Source organism: Nelusetta ayraudi, unplaced genomic scaffold, assembly GCF_046127955.1.
Source record: "Nelusetta ayraudi isolate G7.1 ecotype Tasmania unplaced genomic scaffold, CSIRO-AGI_Nayr_v1 ptg000006l, whole genome shotgun sequence".
NCBI classification, from domain to species: Eukaryota; Metazoa; Chordata; class Actinopteri; order Tetraodontiformes; family Monacanthidae; genus Nelusetta; species Nelusetta ayraudi.
Genome location: NW_027466056.1, coordinates 855647 through 876944, shown reverse-complemented (window position 1 = coordinate 876944; position 21298 = coordinate 855647). Strand labels below are relative to the sequence as shown.

At 42.9% G+C, this 21298-nt stretch overlaps 1 protein-coding gene across 1 annotated transcript; it reads left to right on the top strand.

The window, feature by feature from the left end:
* The first annotated feature begins 31 nt into the window (after positions 1–31).
* Positions 32–19950, top strand: gaa2 (alpha glucosidase 2). The gene is made up of 21 exons (XM_076013256.1): positions 32–170; positions 1449–1577; positions 2238–2750; positions 3817–3962; positions 4531–4696; positions 5302–5398; positions 6133–6252; positions 7043–7161; positions 7272–7400; positions 7488–7598; positions 9674–9787; positions 11749–11833; positions 12775–12892; positions 12990–13123; positions 13913–14064; positions 15080–15228; positions 15303–15444; positions 16524–16622; positions 16854–17018; positions 17499–17645; positions 17832–19950. The coding sequence occupies exons 2-21, from the start codon at positions 1485–1487 to the stop codon at positions 17892–17894; spliced, it is 2862 nt and encodes a 953-aa protein (XP_075869371.1). The 5' UTR covers positions 32–170; positions 1449–1484; the 3' UTR covers positions 17895–19950.
* The last annotated feature ends 1348 nt before the right edge of the window (positions 19951–21298 follow it).

Genomic DNA, 21298 nt, shown 5'->3' with positions numbered 1-21298 from the left:
TATGGGGCCCAATCATAATTCAGTTTTGAATCACCTGACCGAGTTACTAGTAACGCCCCCCCAGTGGGCGTGCGTGGCGTTGAGGCAGCGAAACAGCAGTCTGATAATGTCTTAACATTTCAGCGGGTACATGGGGTGACATCTGACGAGGAGTGGAGGCATCCAACCCGGTAAGGAGCTCCCGTCTGTCAGCCGTGTCACCGCTTCTGTAAACCACTTTAAAAGTCTTGTCCGTGTGCAGAGTTAGCCTGTTAGCAGTTAGCACACCCGTGCTTTTGAACTTTGCACGCAGGAGCTGTGTACAGTTGTGTCTTCCACTTTGACGCCTGGCTGACTCACATGTGAACCGGGTTAATTAGGTCAAACAACACCGAGCTGGTCTGACTGACCTGATTTACCCTCCGGCCGGGTTTTTACTACGACTCGGTGTGTCGAAGCTACAGTTAGCTCGTTAGCCCCAGTCAGCAGTGGTCACCTTTTTGATATCCACTAACTGTAGTGAAACAAGTGAACGTCGTAAGCGACGAGGGCACGCAGTGTACTCTGGTCGTCATAAGGTGTAAACGGTTCAAGTCCTCGTTATTTGCCGAGTTGAAATCGCGCGTGTAATGATTGTCACGCTTTCTCCGCACTCACACGATTACAGCGTTTATCTATGGAACCGTTCTTGAATTATTGAACAAACGCAAACATTTGGTTAACCAACCTGACATCTGCATAGCACACAGGCTGCCTTCACATTATGTCATTTTATGGCTGTAGAATTGTCAATAAAATGTGTATAACCTCAACTTTCAGGACCTGCTAGCTACTCTGTTGTAGCCAATTCCCAAAAAATAGTTGATGATTGATATCGGATATCGGTCCGATATCAGCAAAAAAAGAAATATCGGATTAGGTCTCCGATATTAACACTCCGATAGAAAGCTGTCCATTCTACTCCGGCGCTTCTGCCCTACGCAAATAGGTGACTGCGGTTCATACTCCAACACAGCGGTAGGTGGCGGTAATACACCTGTTGCGCTCGCCAAAGAAGAGTGCTCGGCTCCAGCATGTAGAGCTCACATGACCTCAACAGTAACAGTCTATGTGCTCTAGGAAGAAATAATGTCGGCCGTGTGGCAGTACTTTTAGAATAAATAATGAAAGTATGTTTCATTTGTAGCATGCCGATATCGGATTGATATCAGTATCGACCGATATTCAAGGTTGAAATATCGGTATCGTATCGGAAGTGAAACTATAGTATCGGGACAGCACTAACTTTTATGTTTGTTTGACACCAGCGTTAACTTGCAACGAGGTTGTCTTTTCTCGTACACCTGCAAACACTTTAAAAAAGAGCCCTCTCATTTGCATCAACATTGTTTCTTTGGCACACTTTGGAAACCCGGACGAGGAAATGAGACTTTCCACTGAGCTTTGCCCTCTTTCTATCTCTCCTCCAGTGTTTTGTGGCTTACTCGACCAACACTTTTCAAAGGATGGTTTCCTACAAGCGCCTGAACCCTGAAGATGTTACATTTTCCAGTGGACTTTTGCCCAAGGAGTCTTCAGAGCTCCACGAGGATCTTCCAGTGAGAAATAAATATTAAAATGATAAATAACCATCCTTTCTTTGTTTAGTGTTGCAGTACTCCACATTGGACCACTTTTTAAGGGTCTTGTCTCAGACTCTGAGGCATTTTTTTACTGGGTCTTATCTCGGTCTTGGACTGGGCAAACTGTTTTTTGTTATTTTTGTTTTTTAATCCAGACCAGTGGAGACTCAGCCAACACTGTAATGACGCAATAATAACCGAAAAGAACCCAGCTGCTGCCTTGTTACGCTCTGTTGGCGACACCCAGAGTGACACCCTGCCCCCTTTATTCCTAGTTCACTTTTTTTTTTTTTAAGAAGCAAAGTTGTCTTTTTTTTTTTTTTTTTTTAATGGTTCAAAATAGTTGGCAAAACAGCAGAATATTCAGGAAAATGATGAGAAGACGTCTTGCTGAAAGGAGATCCTGCGGTTCCATTTAGAAGCAAACTGGGATAATATAATTATTGTATAACTAATATAATTTCTGTTTGACTTGTGAGCATTTTTGTTTGACAACCTCTATTAAGCACATATGTGCGTGCGTGCGTGCGTGCGTGCGTGCGTGCGTGCGTGCGTGCGTGCGTGCGTGCGTGCGTGCGTGCGTGCGTGCGTGCGTGGTGCCTTATGGACAGTTGTATATCTTGTGTTTTTTCTCAGGGCTCAGAGGAATCGCAGTCCAGTTTGCTTCCTAAAAAGCAGCTGTCCTCTCTTAGCACAAGCCTCCTGGTCGTCGGCTGCCTGTTGTTGCTCCTCTGTGGGTTCTGGCTGCTGAGCACCATCGTCTGGCTTCACGGACCCTCCGGCCAACAGCCGCACAGACATCCGCCCCCAGCGCACAATGCGTCCCGGCGAGAGGCCTGCGCTTCAATCCCGCAGGACTGGCGGTTTGACTGCTACCCTGAGAGAGGAGTGGTGGTCACCCAAGAGCTGTGCCAGGCCAGGAACTGCTGCTTCATTCCCGCCTCGTCCAATTCCTCCTCGGCAGGCAGGGGGGTGCCCTGGTGTTTCTACCCCTCAGATTTCCCCTCCTATTCGCTGGTGTGGTTGAACGACACGGCGCTGGGACAGCGAGGTAAACTGGTGAGGGAGGTGAAGACCTACTATCCTGCAGACATCCTCACCCTCGACGTCGAGCTGCGCTACGAGACTGAGACGCGGCTACGAGTCAGGGTGAGTTCTAGGTTCTGCTGTGGTCACAGTTGAGTATGAAAAACATCAGTGATTTTTTCTTTTTTTTTTTCTTTCTGCGTGTCCAACTTAACATAGTGATGCAACCATCGTATTAATGGCAGAATTTTTTTTTTCAACTAACACTGTTGAAAAAGCATCCGTAAGAAAAACGTTTTACAAGAGAAAATTTGTGAAATTATTATACTACTAAAGATATGGAATAAACATGATAGCATTAGTCTCTATCTACATCAACATAAAAATAAAATTGAAAAATATTTACAGATGTGTCAAACATTTTAGTGTATGTAAGGAACATTTTCCCCTCCTTTCAAATGAAAACGTTAAATTAAATTAAATTAAATTAAATTAAATTAAATTACCGCATAGTCCCGAGCTCAGGGTCACGGGGGTCTGCTGGAGCCCCTCCCAGCTGTCTTAGGGTGAAGGCAGGGTGGCACCCTGGACAAGTCACCAGTTCATAGCAGGGCCACATAGAGACAAACAACCATTCACACTCACATGCACACCTACGGACAATTTAGAATGTTCAGTTGACCTCACATGCATATTTTTGGTCTTGGGAGGAAGCTGGAGAACCCAGAGAGAACCCACGCAGACAGGTCCCAGGCCCGGAATCGAACCCCCGACCTTCTTGCTGTGAAGCGGCAGCGCTAACCACTGCGCCTCCGTGTCGCCCTAAATTAAATTAATTAAATTAAATTAAATTAAATTAAATTAAATTAAATTAAAATGAAATATTAATTAAAGTGCAGGTTTCAATAAAACCTGCTAAAATGTTTTGTTTTCTTACCATGTCAGCTTCACTCATGCATGGCTTGTGATGTCAAGGAACTGTGGTTTGGTTTGTGGTGTGTTTCTACTGATAAAAATGAAAATAAAGTAAAAAAATTAAAGAAAAACCTGCTGAAACTTTGACTTTACTTTCCAAGCAGTAAGCCTCCTTGTGAGGTGAATCAATACTATCACATTCTATAAAATTGCAGTGCCGCCACAACCCTCTGTTGATGCGGCTGCTATTTTGTTAATGTCCCTTTCATTCTAGATCACTGATCCTTCGACGCCCCGATTCGAAGTGCCCATCGCTGTCCCGACTGTCAGCAAGAAGTCAGAAAGTCCGGATTTTGCTGTTGAGTTTTCAGAGGAGCCCTTTGGTGTGGTTGTGAAGAGGAAGTCGACAGAAACCGTGCTGTAAGTTGAGTTTAAATACTGACTTTTATGTACAGAAGGACTGAAATTTCAAAATAAAATAAAATAAAATAGAAATATTTCAAAGTGCAATACCAGTACTTGGAACTTCAATGTCAAAATCTGCAAATTGAAAAGTGAAGAAAATCAACGTCCCTTTCTTGATTATCTCAATTGTTCTGTTTTTGTGTCAGAAAACACAGACGCATCATTGAGTTTGAGTAATAATAAAGTTTAGAGTAAAGTTTAATCTTGTCATTTTTTTTCTTCCTATATTGCCCTTTAAGAAATTCACTGCAGCCAATGAACTCTTGCATTTCCAACTGCCACCATGTAGCCGACTTTCAGGAGGAGATTGATTGGTTAAACAAGAAACGCGTTAATTTCTTCTTCTTCTTGATTTTTATTCCCAGCTGTGGGTATAAAACACCCATTTTTACTGCCGCACGTTTTCAAGGTTGTGTACAATATCCAAAATGTTTTCATTATTGAACCGTACTGTGTGTGAAATCAACGTTGAGAATCGTTGGCTTTGCTGTTTCATTCCCTCTTCTTTGCTTTGCGGTTGCAGACTGAACACGACGGTGGCGCCGCTCTTCTACGCCGATCAGTTTCTGCAGATGTCCACCTCCCTGTCCACCGCCTTCATCTACGGCCTGGCAGAGCACCGCACCGCCTTCCTGCAGGACGTCCGCTGGAACACACTCAGCATGTGGGCCAGAGATGAACCCCCGACTGTAAGGGAAAACCTCTTTTCTATGGTTTTGTTTTGCGACTTAAAATACAGGTGCTAGCCGAAAAATGAGAATATCAAGTAAAAGTTGTTTTATTTTGGCAATTTAACATCAAGATTTTCAGCTTATTAAAACCACAAACCCACAAACTCAGAAAATTATTATAAAATTTGAGTTTGTTTTTTTTTAAGCTGCAAGACCTGATCAGCAAAATCCAAAGAAATAAAAACTTGAAATATATTGATTTGCATATTATTCCTTTATATAATATGTCACATTCACCTTTTAAGTTGAATTGCAGAAACACAACAACCTTTTCAGGAGATTCTCATTTTCTGGGTAGTACCTGTATGACTCCGACTCAGACTACTACTACTACTAATAATAATAATAATCCGAAGAATATAATTAGGATAATGTTAATGAGGGAGAAATGTTTAACCATCTTGCTGAGTCAATTTCACCAAGGTTTCATGAAGTGGAGACGAGGCTGCCTGCCTGCTCACATGAATGCTCTCTGAACCACCCGACACTGAAGGGACCTTTTGTGCATGAAGGTGAAAAAAAAGAGAACCATCATCTTTTGCGTTCTTCTCTGCATAATGCAGGAGAATACCAACCTCTATGGAACCCATCCGTTCTACTTGGCCATGGAGGAAGGAGGAACCGCACACGGCTTCTTTCTGCTGAACAGCAATGCGATGGGTGAGTGTGCGAGCCGTGCAGGCGCCACTCCTTCCAGTTTCACTGTGTGCACATGATAAATTACAGAAGTGGTCAGTTGCAACAGCCTAAATGGGTAAATGAGAATCACGCGAATCACCGTGATTTTTATTCTTTTTCTTCCTTTTTTATTTATTTGTTTATTTTTATTGTGGGTTTGATTTTGACCGCTGCCTTTCTGTATGGAGTCTGCGTGTTCTCCCTGCTCCTACCTAGACCTGAGGTCTGACTCCAGACCTGAGGTCTGACTCCAGACCTGAGGTCTGACTCCAGACCATCCACAAAGATGCACGTCAGCTTCAGTGTTAACTCTGAAACCCCAGCGTCGGAGTTTGGGATGTTTATTTGTTTCTTTGTGTTGCATCTGCAAATCAAATGGCTGGAGTTAAACCTGTGGTCTGCTTTCCTGCACCCTACCTTAACATTTAATATGTAAATATCTTGCTTTTTATCTCGCTTTTTCTTCTTTACATACTTACTTAGTATTTTATTTCTGTCTATATCTTCAGTTAATATAATTCTTGACCTTTTGCACTGTAGCCAATTTCTTTTTCCTTTTTTGTTGTTGCTGTAATTATGCTAACTTCCCCATCGTGGGATCAATAAAGGTCTTCTTCTTCTTCTACCTGTCCATGTGTCAGTGGTCAGTGTCAGGCATTGAGGAAAAAAAACAACCCTTCATGTAAAAGTGTGTATTTCTGTCCGTCTTTCCTCAGAGGTGGCGCTGCAGCCGGCTCCGGCCATCACCTGGCGCACCATTGGTGGAATACTTGACTTCTACGTTTTCACCGGACCAGATCCTGCGTCTGTGATTGGCCAGTATGTCGAGGTCATAGGTCAGTTTGCCATCTCGTATCGTTCCAGCTGCATGAATGGGTCACGTGATGCTGATTGCAACTATAACTACAGAGAAGCCAATAGATCAGTCACTACATTGAGGAGAATAATACTTCTAGTGAAATCAATTATAAACAACGATTTTCTTTTTAATTTAATGAGCAAAATTTCTTTTCAAAAAAAGTAAACCTGTGGTGCATACATTTTGGTGCAGATGAACAAATCACCTCTCCTCTGTTAAAATGTTGCAAGGTGCAACACTGTGGAACCCATGTGGTTGTTCTTGACTGGTGCAGACACGCAGCAGGACAGCAGTGTTGACAGTGGACCCCAGATTTGTTTCTGTTCCTCTTTGATGACTGCTTTAGTTTCTGCTCCTTTCAAACCAGCGTTTCTCATGAAGATCTACAAGGTTGCTCACTACTCTGGTGTATTGGTATCCTGGCATACCAATTTATTGTGTGTAATATAGTAGTATTATTTATATGTCAATTTTATGTACATAACTTGTAAAACAATGCAACTGTCCACATGATGTGAATATCTAGGCTTTCTTTTCTTACTCTATGAATATTTTATTTCTTTATTTCTTTACAGTTCATATAATTTTCCTTCTTTTTCACTGTATTGTTGCTGTTATAATGCAAAACTGCAAATATCCCAATGCAGTTTTGATCATTTGCCTTTATTAATTTGCCCATGAAGGCTTCTATTCTGTTCTGTTCTTTTCTATGCTATTCTATGCTATTCTATGAAGATGTACGAGGTTGCTTGTCCGTGTGTTCCCAGGCCGCCCAGCCATGCCCGTCTACTGGGCTTTCGGCTACCATCTCTGTCGCTGGGGCTACAAAACCAGCAATTCTACTTGGGAGCTTGTGCGGAACATGAGGAATTCTGGGATACCGCAGGTAATGTTTCCAAAAGAAAAAAAAAAAAAAAAAAACAAAGCAAAGCTGTAATGTGGTGCTGATTGGAGTGGTTTTTTAAAGAAGTGCCGGTGGGTTTTGTTTTGGACCAGGACGTCCAGTGGAACGACCTGGACTACATGGAGCGCTACATGGACTTCACCCTGGGCTCAGACTTTGCCACGCTGCCTGACATGATCAAGGACATGCACGCCCATGACCAGCACTACGTCATGATTGTGGTACGTCCAGCTTCCTCTCTGTTCTGCCTGTTGTTGCTTCCTCAGTGTGTGTGTGTGAGACACCAGTGGTTGTGTGTGTATTTGCAGGATCCTGGGATTAGCAGCACGCAACCAGAGGGCTCGTACTGGCCTTATGACGAAGGGCTGAGGAGGGACGTCTTCGTCAAAGACGCTGATGGAGAGACGCTGATTGGAAAGGTGAGACTCCACACTCAGTGTCTCAATTCAGGGTCTGCATCCTTGGAAGGAAGCGTCCTCCGTCTGAAGGAAGCGTCCTCCCAAGGACCCGGCACAGAAGGACCAACCCATGTTCCAATCAGTAAAAACCCTTCGTTAAAAACTGAATATTTGATGTGAAATTTCAATACTTAAATTTATATGTGGTGTCTTTGCCAGTAGATGGCGCTAATTTCACCTGACTTCCCAGGATCCCAGGATGCTTTGCAGCAGTACGCAAAGCATCCTGGGATACAGAAGGACGTGAAGGATAGTAGCGGTGCAGCCTTGGAATCGACTAAAAGTAGGGCGCATTTGGAGGGCGCATTTGGAGCGTCCTTCGGACTTTTGGGAATTGGGACGAGCCTTCGCTTTGCGCAGTGCTGTGACGCAACTGGCCTTCAAATGAAGCCTTGGAAGGATGCAGACCCTGAATTGAGACGCAGCCGTTCATATCTCAATTGTTGCATTGCGTCCAGATTGCAAAATGAAAGAAAAACAAAGTGTGTGTGTGTGTGTGTTTGTTTTCTTTCTTCATGTTTCATGCGTCATGGACAGGCTACTAATAATAACAATTGTATTATGTACGTTCCTCATAAAAAAAGATGTGGATATTTGAGCTTTTTGTATTGGAAACATGGAGAGTTACTGCTGCAGTGACATTGTAGCATGAAAGTGGGGCCAGTAGAAGCAGGCTGGAGTCGTTTCTTCATTCTCCAACGATTCATTCGAACAATTCAACCAACAACAGTGGTGGTTGCAACATTACAACAGCAACATTTTTCATTGCCTCAATAACTCATCATGTGACCTTTTTGTTGGGCAACACCTCGGCCTCATGATGTCAAAATGTGACCGCGTGATGATTGCTCGTAGGCTGAAGAACACAAGTCACCAGGCAATCAGGAACTGCACCTCCGTCCTATGAACAGTAGCACAGGGCACCGTCCGTCAACACACACACACACACACACACACACACACACACACACACACACACACACACACGCACGCACGCAGTCGCAGCTTGTGTCTCTTTCCCCGTTGCAGTGGTGGCTTCCCAAGTGTTTTTGCCCACAGTGAAATGTTTGCGTTATAGTAATGATAGTGGTTACAGTAAAAACAAGTGCAACAAAAATATTTTACCTGTTAACCTAAAAATTCTTCATCTTCAGAAAAAAAAAAATACCAAAAACCTTTTTTTTTGTTTGTTTGTTTTTTCTGCTTCCGTTAGGCTACAAATTCAGTGCAGTCCTTTCACAAAAACACATGAGCCTCTACTAGTTTAGAGCCACACAGCACCCACTTACAGCAGCTCAGGCCTTGGTGGTACAATACAGCTGCGGCAGCTGCTAGTTCTCTCTCTGCCCCCTGCAGGAGGTCCGGGAATGTGGACATTAGTTGAGATCTTCGACAGAGTTTAGATTATTGATGGCTGTTTTTTTTTTTTTCACTGACCGAAACGACTCGGCAACGTGTTAACCAAAGTGTATTAGTTTATTTTAACACACCGTTCAAGCCACGTACCAAACACACCTTGCCGTCTCAACAGCTTCCCATGTATTCCCCGGCACTGGAACTGTACAAACATATCATTTGTTCATTTAAAAATGTTCTTCCAAGTAGAAGTAAATAAAATATTGGCTCAGCTACGCTTGCATGATGAAGAGGACTGATTGAATAATTAATTAAATCCAGACCGCTGTCGTTTAGTGGCTGATTCATGGTGGAGCTGATCTGATGATTTATGCAGTTTACCACCAGGGGGCAGCATGTTATGCAGTAGGACTGAATCTTTGAGCGGTTGGACACGTGCGCTCAAAAGTAGGTGCATTTAGAAATGTGTAAAAGCCCAGTATATCCCAACCTTTGCTGAGTGTGTAGTGTATCTGCCACAGCGGTGACATCATGCATCCTGAGTTCAAACGTTACAAAAATATCGACAGTTCATCTTGAATTTATCGGCTCGTGTGGAAGCGTGCGACTCCTGTGTCCCACCACTGCCAGACTGGAACCAGAGCCAGCCTTGACTGAAACCCATGTGCGTCTTCCTCCAGGTGTGGCCCGGCCTGACTGCATATCCCGACTTCTCCAATGACCTGGCACACGAATGGTGGTATGACAACCTGAAGAGGTTCCACGAGAAAGTGCCGTTCGATGGCGTCTGGATTGTAAGTATGAGTGGATAGCGGAGAAAAATCCCTCAATGTGCCGCTGGTGCTTTTCTGCTCTTCCACCATAGAGGGCGGAACTTGGCGATGGCATTGGACACTCATGTTGCTCCGCTAGCTCGTGGGTTTGATCTCGCGGCAACGTATCGGGTGACCGAGACAAGCGCCTTGACAAGAGTTGAGCGTTAGGTGGACGTAACGGAGAGAATCCGGTCATTTTTCAAAATAAACTTGTTCACTCCGACAATGAATGAAAAGGTACCAAATGACCCACCGACCCGTCCGCGGCCCGGTGGTTGGGCACCACTGGTGTAATGCACTGGATGGCCTGCAGTAGTGCACACCTTCTTCCACTCATCATGATGGAGGCCCAGAGCTCTTTGGGACATTGAAAGCAGAAGAGTTGCCTTTCTATGAAGGCCTGGTCTATAATGCATCATGAGAACATTCATAAGACATTATAAAGCATTTACAAGGCTTTATAAAAGTTGTTTTATAATCATGTATGGCAACTTATATCAAGGTCCATAAAGTATTGTAAGTGGTGTACATAATGCATTATAAACTTAACGCTTCCACACCAAAGTGTATGAAAAGAAGAATGTGAAGTCCTGGGTTACACAGCACATTATAACTTCAGCCAGTTATAAAGAGTCAAAGAACTGCTCTGACGTGTAATGAATGCTTAGTTTGTGAAATGGAATAATTCCTTATAAACGTCAATGATGTGCTGTAGGATGACTTCAAGAGCTCTAAGTAAAGTGACAACACCATATAAGGTTATTAGCAATGAAACAGCCTGTTCTTCTTTCATACACTTTGGTGTGGAAGTGTAAGTTTATAATGCATTATGTACACCACTTATAATACTTTATGGACCTTGTTACAAGTTGCCATACATGATTATAAAAGTTTATAACAATTTTTTATAAAGCCTTATAAGTAATGTCTTATGAATGTTCTCATGATGCATTATTGACCAGGCCTTCATGGAAAGAGTTACCAAGTTCTTTTCTCTTCCCCAGACTTCATGCTTGTTTTGTACTCTGACATGGACGGTCAACTGTGGCGCCTTGTCAAGGCTGTCAATGAGATTTCTTAGTTTTTAATTTTTGGAGGAGTATGCAAAACGAGTGTCATTGACTGGAAATGACGTTGGCTCAGCTCAATGAGTCAGTTGTTTCGAAGGAACAGATCCAGCCATGATGTCAGAATCTGAATTTAGTGCCGACATAGGTCAACATTCCACCACAGTGGACTGGTGGAAGGAAGGACAGCGTTTCACAGACGAGGACGGAGGGACAAGGAAACAGAAAGAGTTTGTTTTATGATGTGAAGCAAACCGATGCCTAACCAGGTTATATTTACACACCAAAGGAAAGTGAAAGCTCCCTCTTATTGTGAAAGGTGCCAGTCGCTCCCTCATTCTGGGTAGAATAAACTGCAGGTTTGCATAAAAGCTGCTTCATAACACTCACTCACTGTTGGAACAACTTGACCTCTGGTGTTACGTGTCAGAAAATCAGTAGTACCAAATACAACTCACCATCAGCCATGGTGCTCAGTATTTAGCCTGCATGACAACCATGGAAAATACCAGCTGTATTATCATCTTTTCACTCCCAAATTCTTACAAGTTTCAACTTTCTCTTCTTTTTTTTTTGCCACAAAGGTAATCCCGACAATTCCCATCCCTTTTAGTTCTGATGACTCTGGAAATGAATCTAATAAAATGAATCATCAAGTCTTAGTTCAGTGAAGCAGTCATACATGGCACACGTGATGGATCAGGATGCATCAATCACGCTGAACGAGCTGATTGCACTTCAGCACTTTGTTGTCATTTGATGCAATGACAATTAAAGACAGTCTGTAGAATATACTTTTAATGATAGCATTTTTATTTTTTTGCTGCATTCATTTGTTTCTTTGCCATCTTTCTTTTATCACTGTGTCTTTAGGACATGAACGAACCGTCCAACTTCTTGCAAGGGTCGACCAAAGGCTGTCCATCAAACTCTCTGGAGAACCCTCCCTACACACCAGGTGAGACATGTACAGCCCTTCTTCAGCATATATAACATATACAACAGGAAGAGCACCTGATGTGTTTCAGGTAACATTTAAGGTATCGGTAACTAGGGATGGGCGATATGGATTAAAATTTGATCACGATCATTTCTGGCATTTATTGCGCTAACGATAAAAGTGACGATAAAAAAAATATAAAACAATTCAACTCCAGCATTTGGTTGTTTTTTTTGTTTTTTAAATCGCACTCGAAAAAAAACGCGTTTACATGAAGCCGTATTTACACGGATACGCTGGAAACGACTGCAAACGATGTAGTACCTACGCCCGGCCTTGTGTGGCGCCGCAAGTTTACTCCCTGAAGGCGGTAGAAGAAGAAGAAGAGCGCCTGAAGCGTGCCGTCTTTGCAGAAGCAGTAGCTTGCTAAAAAAAAAAAAACACACAAAAAAAACAAGCGCCACAGAGAACAGAAAGAAAGATCGCTCGTGAAAAGACGGTGTGGATAAACGACAGAGTTCAACGTCTGCTTCGAGTAACTTTAGAACACAAAGTCTGAAAAGGTCCATGCTAAAATTGACTCGGGATTTGTGCCAGTAAAAGTTCGCTAACATTTTTTCCGTCATCTCGGTCCGCCGACCCGAAAGAAAATAAATAAAAAGTAAAACAGGATGTTTGCAAATCGTTTCCGTGGTGTTTATTGTCACTTTGCACACAATCCACGATGGATTCTCGAGCACGGTGGCTGCGCTATCAGCACCGTGCTTGTTATTGTGCGACACGTGAGCTGCAGGCCAGCAAGTGCGTTGCGCACGTAATTACGTCGTCAACAGGAGTTTATCGTTATTACCGCGGTAAAAATGAAAAATAAAAAATAGAAATTGACGATATATCGCAAACGCCGATATATCGCCCATCCCTACCGGTAACCCCCCCTTTTTGCATCTTCACACCACCAGGTATCCTGGGAGATTCCCTGAAAGACAAAACTGTGTGTGCCAGCGCACAGCAAAAGCAGTCCACTCACTACAATCTGCACAGCCTCTATGGATTGATGGAAGCCAAGGCGACTGCCAGGTTACACACACACACACACACTCACTCAGGCTGCCACTAAAGACAATATAATGTTGCTGACAGTGTTGTTGATGTTGGCCTCCCCACCACCTGGCAGCGCTATGAAGAGGATCATTCCTAAAAGGCCTTTTGTGTTGTCTCGCTCCACCTACCCAAGTCAAGGGATGTACTCTGGCCACTGGCTGGGGGACAACAGGAGCCAGTGGAAAGACATGTACTCTTCAATAGCAGGTCAGATCATTTAGCTGTGTTCATTGAACAGTGATAGTTGCCACCAACACACAGACACACACAGTATTGGTACGAAAATGTCTTCTTCTTTTTTTGCATGTTTGTCTGACTTAAATGCTTCACGTCATCAAATAAATTTGAACATTAGAAATATTAGTCAAAGACGGTACAAGTAAACACAAGACGCAGTTTTAAATGAAGGTTTTGTTCTTCAGTGAGAACAAACTCCCTGTGTGAAAAGGTGATTTTCACCTTTGATTGGACTAATGTGAATATTTTTACTCTATTTGCTTACTTTCCTCTTCACCCCTTTTTACTCTATTACTTATTTTCATAGCTGGAGGTGTTGACCAGTGTCCTTATATATGTTTGACTGCTTCCCCTTTTGTTTGAATGAAAAAAAAAATGAAAGCCATATGTTGGATGGAAACAAGTTTGGCAATTTAAATTTCAACATTTTAACATTCCGTTGACATGTTGAAGTGTTTTTGCTGTTGGTGTCTCGGAGCAGCGGCGCTCGTGGTCGGATGCTTCCTGACCGATAAGAATAATTGCAACTCGGCCCTTTGACCGCATTTCCTGGAACATCATTCCTTTAAGAGTTTTGTTTGCTGCTACTTTCACTCCAGAGATATTTTGTGTAAACACCATTTCACATCATTTATTTTAGTCTTCATCTGTACTTTGCATCAACTCTTTGCCTCAGCCCTACGGGTTTCTTCCAAATCCTCTTTTCTTCCTTTTCAGTTGCTTCTCATACTTCCCACCTCTCTCCTCTGTGATCTCTAGGTATCTTGACCTTTAATCTCCTGGGCATCCCACTGGTGGGAGCGGATATTTGTGGCTTCATGGAAGAGACGCAGGAGGAGCTCTGCGTCCGCTGGACGCAGCTGGGAGCTTTTTACCCATTTGCTCGCAATCACAATTCAATCAACATGAAGGTATGATGAGGACTGAGACGCTGCTCCAACTGCTTCCCTTCCAGCTGAATCATATCCATCTCACGCTGTCACACCGAGGGAAGATCATCAGTAGCTGTTAAAGATCCAGCGTGTAGAATTTGGCCTGATTTATGATCTTTACATTCGTCAAAGCTTTTTAAACTGCCCATAAATACATTCATAGAATTGTATACCTGCAGTACAATTAAAGTAGTTTGGTTTTTCCCACCAATAGAACAGTTCTTGTATGCGCAGGTACTACCCGAAAAATGAGAATATCAAGTAAAAGTTGTTTTATTTTGGCAGTTTAACATAAAAGATGAAAGCAACAAATTTTTATTGAGCCATTCCACGCAAATTGACATCTCAAGCAGTTCCTTGTTGAAACTTTGCTGATTAAGATTTCCAGCTTATTAAAACCACAAAGCCACAAAATCAGAAAATGAGAATACTGTGGAAAGCTTCAGTTTTGTAGCTTCAAAGAGTCGAAAGAATCCAAAACACCTGCAAAAGGCTGCTGAGCCTTTAGAAAGTCTGTGTTGGGTTGTTGGCTCAGAAGAGTTCACACATGGGCAAATACAACAACCTTCTCAGGAGATTCTCATGTTCTGGGCAATACTGTACTGTATATCAAGGGTCTTGCTCCCAGTTAGCTGCCATCTTGCACCGTCTTATTTCTAAGGAAGCCTGGTGTGGACAATCCAGCCGCCTGACCGCACGTTTCATCATCAGGGTGAACGTTCGCGTCTTCAAATAAACCAACGTAGAAGAAGCTGGACGAGGTGTCTAGATTTGTGTGCGCAGGGAGGGGGCGAGAAGGAGCGCTGCAATCTAAAATGTAACCACTTGATGTCGCCGTCTCCTCTTAGAGTCTCCACATATTACACACTTGACGTTTGAAGCCATGTCACGTCTGCAGTGTAAACCTGTTGACAAATGAGCTTCCTGTCGTCTCGCCCGTGGCCTTCAGTCGAACGAGCAAAAAAACTGATGCTTTTATTTTGGTGTTTTCCAGCCGCAGGACCCGACGGCTTTCAGCCCTCTGGCTCGCACGGCCATGAAGGACGCGCTGCTGCTGCGCTACTCCCTCTACCCACTGCTCTACACTCTCTTCCACCATGCGCACGTGAAGGGACAGACGGTCGCAAGGCCTCTGATGTTTGAGTAAGAACAGTTGGATTTCAGTCCATTTCGATGTCCCGGTGCTGTGGAGGTCTCACTTCCTGTGTCTTCAAAAGATTCCCAAAAGATGCCCAAACGTACGGCATCGACAGACAGTTCCTGTGGGGGAAGAGTTTACTGGTGACGCCAGTACTGGACCCGGGAGTTGACCACGTGGTGGGTTACTTTCCGGAGGGTGTGTGGTATGACTACTTCACGGTAAGATACACACTGCCCTGCCAGTACTCTGCCTGGGTGAATGTCACCTGAATGAATGAGTGAATTTTATTATTGTGTCGTGTCCAAATAAGACCCCATCCCTCTCAGAGTTATAAGACGCCACAAAAACCATATTAAATTATCACATCCACTTCCTGTAGATGACGCCACAATTCACTGTAGGTTGACGCATAAATGAAGCAACAACAGACTTAAGGTCTGACCTGAAAGTTTGTTCTCTTGTTCTCACCTTGTCATCACAAACCACTTTCTTCTGTCTGCATCATTCAGCCACATCAAAGCAGTTTTGCACCTATCAAACAACTTCTGATGCCACTCATGGTACAAAAGGGCAATAAAACACAGAGTGGTCAACATGGATGTTGCAGTATTTACAGAGTCTTGTAAGTTCCTGTTTCCAGGTGCCCCTGCACCTGGAAACAGGAACTTCCCCCCCAGTGGAGCTGAGTGCACAATGACCTCAGTTTTTTTCAGCCACACATACTTTTTCATTTCCATAACAACTTTTTATTATGATACAGGTACGACACAGAAAATTAGAATATCCTGAAAAGGTTGTAGTATTTCTGCAATTCAACTTAAAAGGTGAATGTGACATATTATATAAAGGAATAATATGCAAATCGATATATTTCAGGTTTTTATTTCTTTGGATTTTGCTGATCAGGTCTTGCAGCTTAAAAAAAAAAAAACAAACTCAAATTTTATAATAATTTTCTGAGTTTGTGGTTTTAATAAGCTGAAAATCTTAATCAGCAAAGTTACAACAAGGAACTGCTTGAGATGTCAAAAATAAAACAACTGCTACTTGATATTCTAATTTTTCAGGTAGTACCTGTATACATTCTTATTGTTGGTTTAAGTAGGATCGAATCCTGTGGCCATTCACTTTTATGCGTCCCAATAAAATTTCCTGAGCAGAAAATATCTTTGTGTTTACAATTCGAAAAAAGGTCAGGAGCTCCAATTATATAAATGTGTCCTGCACCTCACTCGCCCATAAACCTTGGTAATAAAGTGCTACTAACGGCACAGTTGAACTCTGTGTTGCCGCGCAGGGCGACTCGGTCCGCAGCGAAGGGGAAGAACTTCGACTCCAGGCACCGCTGGACAAGATCAACCTGCATTTGCGTGAAGGTTCTATTATACCATCGCAGGTAAACATCGGTGAATGTTTTCAACCTTAGTGGGGGGAAAAAAATGTTGGATAGTGAGAGTCGATGTACACTGGTTTTGTATCGTTGACGACGTCTTTGTCTCCAGTTTGTGTGCTTCTTTGGCTGCTGTCTTAGTTAAAAACTGAAGATGATGACTACGTTTCGTAGGACAACTAAAGATTCCTTTGTTGTTGTTGTTGTTGTTGTTGTATTTTTCCTTTTTGTCCCCAGACTCCCAACCTCACTCTGTGGGTGAGCAGTGGTCAGCCTCTTCATCTAGTCTCAGCTCTCTCTGATGACGGCTCAGCCAGTGGAGATCTCTTCTGGGATGATGGAGAAAGCATGGACACTTATGAGACCAACCAGTATGCATACGTCATCTTCAATGTTTCCCAGGTGCTTTGCCATTTTGCTACTTTTGCCATAAAAGTAGTACGTGGGTTGAGCTTGTTTGGCAGTGTTTTGACCTCATATGTATGCTATCATAGTGCTCACTGCTGGATGAATTACCCACAATACAGGTAGTACCCGAAAAATGAGAATATTAAGTAAAAGTTGTTTTATTTTGACGTCTCAAGCAGTTCCTTGTTGTAACTTTGCTGAGTAAGATTTTCAGCTTATTAAAACCACAAACCCACAAACTAAAAAAATATTATAAAATTTGATTTTTTTTTTTTTTTAAAAAGCTGCGAGACCTGATCAGCAAAATCCAAAGAAATAAAATAACGGCACCGTTTTCCTTTGTCTTGGGTGGTAGTTTGAATCCCAGCACTATCAGACCAGTAATGGCAAAGCTGGATGGTCGACCGCAGCTGTGATAGTCTGATAATAACCTACAGCACGTGCCCGTGTCCGTCTTCCAATTTGCTGCTACAGAATGTGATGACGTCGGAGGTTCTCCAGAACCACCTGGAGGCCACGTACATCACTGTGGACTCGGCATGCTTCTTTGGTGTGAAACAGAAGCCCAGCTTGGTTCTGGTGAACTCCCAAGGTGTCCCGTTCACCTACAGAGAAAACCAGGTGAGTGGACGGATGAATGGATGGCTCGAGAACGATTGGACGACATCGCGCATACCAGATCAGTGCTCCTTGAGGTGTGACAGAAGGCAGTGGTTTTCAAAGTGGGGGTGGCCAGGGAGTTTGGGGGTGTAGTTTAAATGGGCGGCCCTCCAGTGAAAGACTTTGCTTCCTCACCTCTTTCTGCAGGTGTTGACGGTCTCCAACCTCGGCCTCAACCTCAGTAGGAACTTCACCATAAAGTGGATGTGATGAATCGCGTGGATGGAATTGCTTTTATTGTGGGTGCCTACTGTGAAAATGGTGACTATGCGCCCTGTTTATCGCCCTGCTCGTGTGCCCCACTGTTGCCTTTCAGAAAGGCCTTTCACCCAAGGCAACACTGGGTCAGAGCTGGCAGTCTCGTTAGTTTTTCGTCCGATGCCTTCATTTGATGTTTTGTCGTCAGCAGTGACACAAGCACACCTCCAAAAACTGGCCTGAGCATTTTTTTTATTTTTTTTAGAATCCACAGCAAGCACCGTTTTAATTAACTAAGGCCGTGGCAGTTGTCAGAATTTTTTTTATTGCAAAATTAGTATTTTTAGTTGAAAGGGGTTCAGGGCCTGGACATTATTATGGACTTGATCAGCTTTCGTGATCATAAACGGCCGTCAATGGCTGAAGTTTTAAGGATGCGGTCCAGTTGAGACGATCATCATACCCTCCACCAATCTGACTGTGGTTCCTTGTGTAACGATATTTGAACACCTTTGGTGGTGATTTGTGCACTAATTAGTCAGATGCAGCACGTGCAGGTGCCTTTTGATTGTTGTGTTGATTTAGTATCTGTGGATTTGCTTTAGAGAAGTATTTTTGTTTTCTGCTTTAATGTGATGAATCTTTTTTTTTTTTTTTTTTTTGTTAGTCCACTGAAAATGAGTCCCGTGTTTCCACCGGGCTCGTTCAGAACCTCTGTTCCAGCCATGCATGATCTGCAAACCTCTCCATTGTGACTTTTTCACTTCTGGCATCTTACACCTGAGAAAAGGATGCGTGTATGTACAAATGTACAGGAAAGAAAAGATTTTATTATAAATAAAAAATAAACATAAGACTCACCGGGTGAAGTTTTTGCATTTGCATTTTACATCCAGTGTAAAACAACAACAATAATAATACATTTAATTTATAATGCACTTTACATTCAATCTTCTCCCCTTTAAAAAAAAAAAGTGTCAATGACTGATGTTTGTGTTCTTCATAAATTAATAAAGTATTGCAGCAGAACTGCCATACTTTGTAGTGTGGAGTATTATGACTTTTATTTGCAAAAATCATGATTAATATATTAGCTTACATTAGCTCATCCTAACCTCTTGGCTCTGATTGGGGACATTAATCTTTCTCAGCAGCACTGTGTTTTTTCCTACCCCGATGACAGACTAATTACTTCAAAATAATGCTCTGTTGTCTCCAAATCCTGTGCATTTAATTCCATCAGCCTAACACAGCCTCTCTTCCACAGCCCATTCTCACCAGTGCAGATTGCAGAGTTGTCACCTTTGTCTGCCGTGATCTCATTCGCTACACAACTGTTCTCTTCTCTAAAAAAAAAAAAAAAACCCACACCCAACTATATTTACTCAAGTTGTTGTTGCTCAGTATAAATTAACACACCAAAACCAGACATATAAGTGACAGAAGTAGCAACGCCCTGCAGCCTGCAGCGTGCAGCCTGCCTTGGTCTGACTCGTGTTTCATGATCCCTGAGAGATACTGATTGCCCCCCCCCCAACCAACACATCTGCTGCAGAACGTAAAAGCAAAGGCGTTGGATTCCCTTCTGATAACGCGGCTGAATTACTCCTTCTGATAAAGCCTCCTCAGTTGTGTTTGTACTGGCTCTGTGCAAGTGTTCACAGGCTTAACTGTTTCCAGATGGCAGCTCGTGAACGATACTTCATTCAGCAGCAGCAGGGGGAGGAGAGCGAGCGAGAGAGCAGTGGGGGTCAGTCCAAAGCATTCTGCTCCACTGTCGAGGGCACTTCCTGTCTGGATTTAGAGAGATTAACTATTTGTTTGGGGGAGGTGAGGGAGCAAAGGACTGCGTATTGTTGCCTTAATGCTTAGTTACCATGGAGGTGGAGCTTATTATTATTTTTTTTTTTATAGAAATCTGGGACTTTTCTTCACTTTCAGAGAGCACCTCAACATAATGATTTACAAGTGGGTCCGTGTTTTGTTGTGTACATGTGTTACTTACATGTTGTGAACACTATTCTTTCAAATGCAAAGGGATTTTGGTCATTAAAAAGTCACTTTTAAATGAGTCAATCGTCAAACAATCAGAGAAATTTGCTGTTTGGATTTCTTTTTTTCTTTTTTTTGCACTCGTGTTTTCCTGTTTACTCTCTCATAACATCAACGCTGCTGTTTTATGTCAAGTCAGACAGTTTTTGGTGAGCCATCAAATCTGTTCAGACTTGTGATGGCAGAGTTTCTCAATCTCAGTAATAAATGCAGAGAGTAGGAAACCTTATTGCATTTTTAGAGATTAAAAAAAAAAAAGACTTTTGGAGCTCCATATTAATGGCAAGAAATTTATTAATTCACTGAGTTTTAGTCACTATATGAGGAGGTTGGCAACAGGTCCTTCTCTCTCCTGGGGTGTGAGGTAGGTCCACATCATTAGACAAGAGGTTGACAATGGGAAGAGCCTTAGTAAGAGGCATCCTAAAAGAGTTAAAATTAAAAAAAAAAAATACAGTTTTCACATGATTTCATCTGAAACCAATTCTGTCTGGACTAATTATAATTTGTGCGTTGTTGTTGTGGCCGGAAAAAAGAAATTCTCTGCAAAGGACAACGAGTGAACCAATCCAATCTGGTCGCTGTTCCAAGTATCCGGAGGCCCTGAAGTACCTTTGCTCACTCTACATTTCAGTATGTCTGAGCTTAAACACACCGCTTTGTAAAGGAGTCCTGAGTGATGTGGCAAAGTGTTTGGTAACAGCTTCAGGAAGCAACAACAAGGCACCACCGGCTTTTAGCGGGAAGATAAGACGGACAGCTTTTTTTGTACGGAAGCTGTAAACACAGCGCTAAATATGCGCTGCATTCATTGACGTCTGCGGTGTTTTTGTGACCATCAATCCTACGAGACTGACAATGACCGCTGTGATGTTGTTGTACGTAGCCTGGGGAAGGAAACACTTGTAGTAGCAGAACATGTCGTCGTGACTCAGCACACTACCGAGAGACCAATCCCCACCCTGCCACCGAACTCTTGTTGTGTACAAATACAATGCAAGAGGGTGGGTGGTAAGAGGAGTGGCCCAATGGAAAGACACAAGGCTGTGACATGAATCCTCTCCCATCAGCGACCCTGTTTGGCCTTCCAGTCCCACCAAGAAAAACAAAAAACAAAACCCTTTTAATCTGGAATGTACTCTGGACATTCTAGAACCGTTGGAGGGCTTTTTTTTTTTTTTTTTTTTTAGCGACGAACAAGAACCTAACAATGACCATAAGCCACAACGATGATCGTATATATATTTGAATTATTTTCAAAAAGGCGACTTGTTTAACAATCAAACTCTGGTGGAAAGGCTCGGATGTGGCGATGAACCAAAGTCCGCCGCTGAAATCTGCATAGCAACAGCACAGCGCTCACT